This window comes from Pelophylax lessonae (assembly GCF_965119305.1).
Source record: "Pelophylax lessonae genome assembly, chromosome: 7".
Lineage (NCBI taxonomy): Eukaryota > Metazoa > Chordata > Amphibia > Anura > Ranidae > Pelophylax > Pelophylax lessonae.
In genome coordinates, this window is record NC_138774.1 from 129014261 (window position 1) to 129024362 (window position 10102).

The following is a 10102-nucleotide window of genomic DNA, read 5'->3' on the forward strand; positions in this document are numbered from 1 at the left end:
ATACAGGAATGTTACACCCATACAAAATTTTATATCAATTTATAAAGGGGTTCAAGATAGAATTTTTAAATGCTCCTAGCTATTAAAGAATGACCTATATTGTAGCAGTCAAAAACTCTGAAGACACCCCATGCATCTGCCTCTGAGATCAGCAATATAGTGCCCACCACCATGCAATGATCTCCAGATCAGAAGAGAAGACTTACTTTTCTTGACATAACAGTGAATGCTCTGTGAACTGTAAGAAAGCAGTTTTAGTTAACTCTTTAAAAGAAACCTGTGCTCAAATAACAGGACATCTCATGCTGAATCCCTGACTGTTCGATTAATATATTAATTACCTTGAATCTAAGACCTGGGGCAAGTATGAGTTTTGTTTCTATTTCCACATTCTTGCTCCTGGAAGAAACCTCAAACTACTGAAGGCAGAAAAAAAGTTAGAAAAGCTTTTTTTGGATTATGGCAGTATAATTTTTCTGCTTAGATTTCCACACCTGAAAAGGTACATCTGCCTATTGGGCATGCCAGACATTGTCCCCTGTTTAAACCTCTGCGGCATTATTGCAGTGACAGGCTCTCTCAATGTATGCATCTTCTTACTCTAATGAATATAAAGTTGTATAAAAAAAAAAAAAAAAAAAAAAAAAAAAAAAAAAAAAAAAAAAAAACTTTTGACCAAATTAATCCTTTCCTATAAGACTTGGCCTAAAATCCATGCGCCCAATTAGTACTGTGCACACAGGTAAATTGTTGCAAAGAGCCATTTCTAATTATTTAAACAGTTTCCAGAAAGGCCACCTTCAGGAATAATTTAAACTTGCGTATTTTTTTTAATCTTATGCATGATAAAGAAAACCTGTCATCTAGGAAGGGGTTTACCTCTGCAGAAAGATGCTTATTTTGACAAGCATTCAAGAACGTTAACACAAGTCAGTGTATGGAGTAATATTCCTTCCTAGAAGTAATCCTATAAATCAGTGTCTGAACACAGGACAGTTCAGAGCACCAACTCTATGTACATTTTTTATAGTTTTTCCTTAAAATAGGACCAAAAGCTGAAAACTCACTTAATTGCCCAGGAAAAGTCATCTATATGCACACATTAAGCATGATTCCCTCTTACCTAGCTTCCATATGCAACCAATTTATATTAACAAATATTTAAGACAATTAAAAATAAAAATGGGATGTATAAACAAAAAAAGCCAACAGAAGGTGAATTCACAGGACTCGGAGCACTATAAAACTACCGAGGCAGCTCAGGTGCAAACATTTTAAAACAAAACTACAGATTGTGTCCTCAAATATATTTTGGTGCAGTTTTGTAAAGATAAATTCTAACTCTAAATTTTTTGAGCAGTTTTGCCAGTTGCCTTAGTTACTGCACCGGATGAGGAAGAATGGATATAAATGCAAGTTTGTGCCCACAAAAACCATTTGGATCTATGCATTTAGATGAACAAGTTAGTTAAGCCTATGCCCATACAAATCGCTAAAAGATGCTAGCACAAAAAAAAAAAAAAATTAAGAAAAAGCACTCTTGTTTGAGGTAAGGGTATCTGTATTAAACAATTTGCAATAGAAATAGTTTCAGACAGTACCCACTAAGGCCCAAATTCAAAAGTTTGCAGACCCAATGCCTAACCGTAAAGACAAACATTTGCCAACTTAATGGGTTATTCTGCTGGGCCCTCCCAGTCGCCTAAAATATTTAGTTTAAAATTCTGGCAACAGTGTTGAAGGTGCGAGATCAATAAATAGCTGTAGTGATGTTGGTTGGTCATACTTGCCCAACCTTACAGGAGATTAGTTTAGATTTTTTTAATTAATCTGATGCCAAAAAATTTGTTACAGAAGTAGTAAATTCTATGGCATTAACCCCTTCACTTTCAATGTGAAAGTTGAACCCCCCCCCCCCCAAAAAAAAAAAAAACCTACCACACGATGGGTCATTTCAAAATTGCTGAATGTATTACACCAACAGCTAGCTGGAGAACACCAACTGATTTTGCTAAATCGGACTGATTAAAAGTGGATCAAAAGATTGTGATGAACAATTTCTGGATTTGATCAGAATATTGATAGTTTTGGCCAACATCACATGGCAAGCAAATTGTTTAACTCCAGCACACTGAACTGTCTTGGCTGCAAATCATTAACACGTGGCAACCAGATGATAAAGCTTAACATTGAACCTCAGGGGTTGTCATGAAATATACTGTCTGAATCCATTGCATAGCCCTACTTGCAGGAGATGCTCTAATACCAGCATGACAAATTAGGTCCTAGTTGGGACTGGAAAGCTAGTGTCTAAAAACAAGGTTGTGGTCCGATAGTTGCACTTAATAAAAACCCTTAATTAGGCTCTCATTACAATAACCTATTGCAGTTAGTAATTGCCACCAAGCATGCAGAATATTTAATAAAATAAAACCCACACACTTGACACTATAGCACTAGATATAACTTATTTTTTTTATGTTATGGAGGTGCCAGCTAAAAATTTAAGATCATAAAAGTGTAAAGCCCTATCTAACCAGTGTTTTTCTTCTGGACAAAGCCTAATGCAAACCTTGATAAAATGTGTTATCCGACAAAATATATTGTAATGTGGATTGGGGAATATATATATATAGATATAGATATAGATATAGATATAGCAGGAAATTGTTCAGGTAGTTACATTTTCAAGCCTTTTAGACACGAGGTAACATTCACATGAAGGGAACATTAGCAAAGTGGCTGGGCAATTAGTGGCTACAATAAATTTGCAATCCCACTACATCCATGAAAAGAACGTTTAAAAAAAAAAAAAAAAAGTTAAAGCCACACAACTTTGGGAAAAAAAAGCAATACCTCAGGCACACCTTAATCCTTGCATTTTTATAAAGATAGTAAAAAAAAAAAAAAAAAAAAAAAAAAAAAAAAAAAACTTTTAGCCACATTCACACTGTATAAAAAAAAAGTCAGACATTTCACAAACAACCTGTTATGCAATTAGAATTATGCACGCCCTATAGGTCTTGCTGGCCCCACTTTAAATGGATAGAAAAATGTGCTGTCAGAAAATATTTAACTACATAGATGAATAAATAGGTCAGACGCAAAACATGGACATAATCAGTTCTGCTTCACACGTAGTACTAAAGCATGCATGAAAACAAAGACACTTGTAGTCCTCTTAGAAAATTTATTGGTTTTGTGGTTTGACTTTTCAGCTCAAGTTCGTAAAAACCAAGTAAAAACAAAAAACTATTTTTTCTTTTTTTGGTGATATGTTAAAATTCACAGTAACATTTCATGAAAACAAGACAAAACTAAAATAAAAAATAATTTTTTACAGAACTTTACAAGTGATGAAAACAAAATAAACCAAAAAAAAAAAAAACACAACTTGCTATAAATTAAAAGAAAAAAATTATAAAAAAAAAAAAAAAAAGGAATCTTGCGTTTGCGACCCGCACATCTTTTCGTAAAGTTCCAAAAAAAAAAAAAGTTAAATGGTAAAGTCTACAATTTGGGTAAAACTCAAGAAAGGTCTTGAGCAGATCATTAAAACGTGTAAACATTGGATTATGGTTAATTGTCCCAAAGTTACTTCTAAAAGTGAAGATAAGGAGCTCAATAAAACAGAAAAGCTGATCTAGGAGTCAGTGGGGTTCAAAAGCCACAGAATTACCCCCCAACGGACATAAAACATTGTGCTCTAGAAGTTTGCTGCAAACTTTGTACAAAAAAAAAAAGAAAAAAAAATCACCCTTTTGATTCCTTGTCCTCAAGTTTTCTGCATTCTGATATGCTTGTCACTCAAGCAATAAGCGTCCGATTTAAAGTGGAGAAGTGTCCTTTAAATGTGCGTTAGTGGTACAGTGCCATTGACTGCAGTCCCTGCACTTTGGTAATGTTGGTGGACACTGTGTAATCTGCTGTTCTGGAGGGAAGATGGATCGCTGGCATCACCACCTGGAGGCAGATACATGCTGATCATATCTCTCAGGTCTCCTAAACAGGCTCTCTGAGTGTGGGAGGTAATGGCAGGTGGGGGAGAACTAGGCTCTGATTTCACCACTGAGCCCATGGAGCCTAGGCTCATGACGGTGGAGGTTTGCTGGTTGTAGGCTGGGGACATGCTGTAGGTAGAAGCTGCATTCATGTAGGTCTGGGCAGAAGACATCATTGGGTTATACTGAAGGCTGCTCATGTCATACCTGTGCATCTGTTGGAGCTGGGGGCTGTTCATCCCTGGATGTTGGCTGTAGCCAAGCTGGTCCTGCATCAGAGAATAAGCCCCATTAGTCCACCCATTCATGTGGGCATAAGTGTCTATCCTCTGGCCAACTCCAACCGTGCTGGAGACTGGGCTGACCCCTGGTGCCAGGAGATTGCCAGGCAGGGAGTACTTGTCCTTCTTCAGGAGGGTCTTGGTCTTCCTCCTTGGTCTGTACTTGTAATCCGGGTATTCCTTCATGTGGACAGCCCTCAGTCTCTTGGCTTCGTCTATGAAAGGTCTTTTCTCAGAGTCGCTGAGGAGCTTCCAGTCGGCCCCCAGTCTCTTGCTGATCTCAGAGTTGTGCATTTTGGGGTTCTCCTGGGCCATCTTCCTCCTCTGCCCCCTGGACCATACCATGAAGGCGTTCATGGGGCGCTTGACCCGGTCCTGGTCCTGGCTGGCCGCATTACCTTTAGCCCCGGGGGTGACGGCTCCCCCGGATTGGGCGCTGGCTTGCTGCACCGGGCTCTTGATGTCAGTGTCCAGCATGCTATACATTTGGAGCTGGAAGTGCGGGGGATTGCGGGAATCCAGTTCAGAAAGAAGCGAGGAGGAGCGCACAGCTCTGTCTCTGTCTCTGGATGGGACACAAACTTCTCTCTACAACACAAAAAGTGCCTTTGGCTGAGTTTCTCTGAGTGACTGCATATTAATCACATCCTAGCAGCCAATCACAGGGGAGCCTCCCAGCCCTGCCCCCATCTCTCACATTTCACCAACAATTTAACCCTTTCCACGCCCTGCTGCATGTCACCTACACCCAAAATAACACCCCCCCCTCCTTTCCTTTCCTTAATGTCAAAAATATTCAGACCCAAATTATGAAATGATTGCTGTCACACTTCTGAAAGAGATCAGATCGTACATATTTATTCCTGCCACCCTTCACTTTCTAACACTTTGTATCCTTTATTGATTTCATTCTTTATTTGTTTATTTAACCTTTATTTTGTTGCTTATTTAAAAGCTTGCAACGATGTTTACAAATAAAAAAACAACACATCACACTTTATTATAACATGGATACTTTTATACTGTCCTGCTTTTATTTCAGGTTTTATTTTTTCAGAATTTCAAACATAAAAGGGTTGCAACACTTGGGAGTGCAAAATCGGGTGCAGCTGCGCATGGTAGCCAATCAGCTTCTAACTTCAGCTTGTTCAATTAAGCTATGACACTTAAAAAAAAAACCTGATTGGATTATATGCAGAGCTACATCAGAATTTTCACTGTCCAGCTTTAGTATTTCAGCCTCATAGGGGTATTTAACCTGGGAACTTTCTTAAGCTGGCTACACATTATACAATTTTCATTCAGATTTAAGGCCCATACACACGTAGCGATTGTCGGCTGTAAATATTCGGCCACCGACCGATCGGCCGATTGTCGGCTTGTTAGTATGATGCTTCCGACAACCGACTGCGACTTTTCGCCCGAACAGAATCTGGTGTGCAGGCTATAAAATTTATGTTGGCCAACAACAGAACTGCCGATTGTTCCTCAGTCAGTACAGAATTCGGCCGACAAACAGCAGATGAGCAAGACTGGGCATGCTCAGAGAAGAAAAAACACATGGAAAGTTAACCATCACATGACATCACTTCTGCAGTCGGCTGTTGTTGGCCGACAAAATTCGTGTGCAGTCTTTAGCACTTTTCAGCTGACAGGACAGCACCGGACAAAAGACGGCCGATCATTCGGCCGACAATCGGTACGTGTGTACGGGGCTTTACCAAAACCATATAATAGGAGGTCAAACCTAATGCCTCATACACACGCAACGATTATCGGCCGACCGATCGTCAGACTTTTGTACAGAGTGGTGTTTTGTTGGTTGGAATGTGCCTAGACTGCACACGAATTTTCTCGGCCAACAAAAATCTACTTCAGAAGTGATGTCATGTGCTGGTTTACTTTCCGTGTGTTTTTTCTTCTCTGAGCATGCCCAGTCTTGCTCATCTGATTTTTGTCTGCCAAAATCTGTACTAACTGACGGAAAATCGGCCGTTGTGTTGACGGCCAACAAAAATTTTATAGCCTGCACACCAGATTTTATTCGGCCGAAAAGTCGGAGTCGGTTGTCGAAAGCATCATACTAACAAGCCGAAAATCGGCCGATCGGAAGTTGGCCGAAAATTCACGGCCAACTATCGATGCGTGTGTATGAGGCATTAGTATTTCAGCCTCATAGGGGTATTTAACCTGGGAACTTTCTTAAGCTGGCTACACATTATACAATTTTCATTTAGATTTACCAAAACCATATAATAGGAGGTCAAACCTAAGCACTTTCAAATTTTATGCAATCAGCTGGCCAATGCACCACATAATTGAAGGGAAATCTAAAGGGAATTGAATATAAGGAAATGTTTAAGCTGTAGCCAGCTTTATGCTGGCCATACACTATACGAAAAATTGGCCAAAATGTGGTCATTTGGGCAGTTCTTTCATTTTTCAGCCAGTTAATGGGTTGTGTTGTTTTTTAGCCAAAAAATCGAAGGACAAGTTTGGAGATTTTCTGCCAAACCAACAATAAATTGAAAGGTTAATGTGTTTCTTGTCCAAACTGTTTGCACTAGGTATATATGAAGAAACAAACAAATAATGTATTCATTAAGGTCCATTGAACGATTTATCGGTCATTACATGATGGCACGATCGTTTGCTCTCAGGGCTGAGTGTTAGTTTTCTAAAATGAGTTTGAACGATTTTTCGTATAGTGTATGGCCAGCATTAGACTGCCCACACATGTTACAGTCGGACCATCCAATCAAATTTAGGCTGCCCATAAACTATGCAATCTGGTTGTACAATCTCCTTTAGCTCTACAACCAGCTATCTAGTACAATGACCTGCCCGATTTTATTATAATAGAATGGATTGTTTGATATCCAAATTACAAATAGATTTGTCCTGAAGGAGATCTCACATTTAGATTTCAGTGTGTGGCAGGTTTAAAAATTTCCAATATGGGTACTACCTAATCTTTTCAATCAATCTGTATAGAAGCAGTAAGATCCTTGCACTACCTAGGCATTGATCGATCCCCTGCAGTTAGAACGATCGGATTGCAGCATGTGTGGGGAGCTCGAGGCCAGGATAAGGGAGTCTTTAGAAGTGTGTGCCCTGAGTCATTGGAGAGGATTCAGCAAGCTTTGCTCTGTAAAGTAAACAGATTTTTGGAACAGATGGGGGTTGTTTGCTCCATCCACCTGCTTTATCTGGGATTTTTTACACTTTACTCTGTAGGGTTTGGCAGTAAAACCATTAAAGGGGACAGTGAGTGTGTGTTGTGTGTTGATTTGTTTAATCCAGAAGGTGTCTTGTACTGCTGGTAGGTTGTTCAGATAAACAGTGGATCCCTCTAGGTGATGAAAGGAGCCTTCTAGTAAATTGTAGGCTTTCTGAAGCAGAAGAGAATGTCATTGTTAATGGACTTTTGTTTACTGTTTCAGATCCAAGGTAAAGTTATGGAGAAAAGACCCTCATCATGGCTGGAGGATAATCAGCACTGCACTTCAATACATCATCATAGGGGTTAGCAAGGCTTCTTCCTTCTACAGGTGGATCCAGCTCATTACTCCACCATGAACTGATATCTACCGAATTATTGGACCACTACACCCAGATCACATCCATTGCATATACCTGTGTATGGGAATTATTACTGATGCGCAAATAAGCAAATGACCGCCAGATCATGAAAGCATAAAAGTTATACAATGGGGGTTCTTCCCAAACTTTCCTATAATTACTCCACACAAAAAAAACACACAAACATGTATTGGTTTTGTATAAGTACAATGTCAACGTAATAGGCGGCACACCATGAGTATATAAATGGCAAATATATGTATTTATCTGCAGATCTGGAAACTTTCATACAGTAATAGATATCGTATGGAGTCATTTTTGTGTTTTCTGATATAAAAGTATTTTAAAGATTTTCCAAGCAATACTAAATAGGAGTGGTGAGGTGTTCTCAGATTGTCCTGGCTTTATCAGCTGGGTGCATGAAATGTGTCTATCCTCCTGGACACACCTAGATGGAGTTGCTTTTGGTTCGATTTTACAGTAGTAGTTCATATCAAACTTCAGAGATAATCGGAATTGTGTAAATATATATATATATATATATATATATATATATACTCAGATTTATTGGAATGATGAAATCTGATTGGTTGACCTCTCTATAGAAGTACAGCTGCTCTTAAATGTTATGGATTAACTATTTTTAATAAAAGGTATGTTTGTTCGTGTGTGTGTATATATATATATATATATATATATATATACACTCTGTTTCATTGGAATTATGAAATTCAATTGGTTGATCTCTCTAAAGGAGAAAGAAATAAAATATATGTTTGTGAGACATACTGTATATGCATGTGTGTGCGTATTGTATCTGTGTATATATATATATATATATATATATATATATATAATTATACACATACAAATGTATATGTCTCACAAACCTACCTTTTATTTAAAATAGTTACTCTGTCTCACAAACATATATTTTATTTCTTTCTCCTATAGAGAGATCAACCTATTAGATTTCATCATTCTAATGAAACAGAGTATGTATATGTGTATATATATATATATATATATATATATATATATATATATATATATATTTATTCTACACATACACACAAACGTATATGTCTCGCAAACATACATTTTATTTAAAAGAGTTACTCCATAAACTCCTAGAGAGATCAGCCAACCAGATTTCATTATTCCAATTAAACAGTCTATATATGTACATACATGTATGCATACACACACCTCTTATTCAAAGGAGTGGATCCATAAAGTTTAAAAAGCAGCTGCACTCTTTGAGATCAACCAATCAGATTTCATCATTCAAATACAAGAGGGAATTTGGTTGCTATGGGCAACCACTTGACACTTTGGAAGTTGTCTTTGCATGGCCTTCCATATGGAACCTGAAGCCATAGTGGATGTGTGGCCCCCATGTTGTCTTTGTGCTGGGTGCAGATGGAAGGAGTTGGTTCCTAGAGGCAGTGATCAGGGTTTTGTGTAGGGGTGTGGATGGATCTGGTACTCCCAGCGCTGGGATCAGTCATTTTGGGATATCTGGCTGGTCATTGTACAATGGTATAAAGTTGGAGCCAGTTGAGAAGTGTTTACTGGCTGTGTTCTGGGAACCTCAGCTGTGTCCTTTTCCCCCCATTCATTTGTAAAGTTTGAATTTCCCTATAATTTGTGGGATGTTGCAGCCCTCCTCCCCCCTCCCTTCTCTTTGCCAGTTAAGATTTTTTTTTCCAGCTGGCTGCAGGTGGGGGGATGGGCTGGCGGGAGAATCCGTTTTGCCATGGTAACATTAAGCCCTTTGCCAGTGAAAGGAAAGTTTGGGGGAGGCCATAACTGTCAATCACATGGTGCTATTCACTCCCCCCCCCCCCCTAGCTCTGACCCTTCCCCCACCTACCTGCCAGGCAGCCTACAGAGGGGCTGGGAGCGGGAGCAGCATCCCCCATCCTCTGCTGGGGAACAAATACAATCAGTCTGATTTTCACTTTATTTATTTTATTTTTGTCTTTCCCTATAACTTCTGTCCAACTTTCGCTTGGGACGAATCCTAACAAACTCATGTTAATGACAATCAGAACTGTGCAACAGCTGCAAGTGCAAGGTGCTTCTCTGATCGGAGACTATTTTAATTGCAATCAATTTTTTTTAAAATTTGATTTATTCTGATGCTGCACTAAAATTGTGAACAAGTGATGCCGTTGCCCATAGCAACATGACGCTTTGTTTTAAAGAGCCAATAAAAGCTGATTGGTTGCCATG

At 38.8% G+C, this 10102-nt stretch overlaps 1 protein-coding gene across 1 annotated transcript; it reads right to left on the minus strand.

Annotated features, from left to right (window-relative positions):
• Positions 1-3427: 3427 nt before the first annotated feature.
• On the minus strand, positions 3428-4835 carry SOX3 (SRY-box transcription factor 3). The gene has a single exon (XM_082263820.1). It carries the CDS (start codon positions 4766-4768, stop codon positions 3848-3850), a length of 921 nt encoding a protein of 306 aa, XP_082119946.1. The 5' UTR covers positions 4769-4835; the 3' UTR covers positions 3428-3847.
• Positions 4836-10102: the final 5267 nt, after the last annotated feature.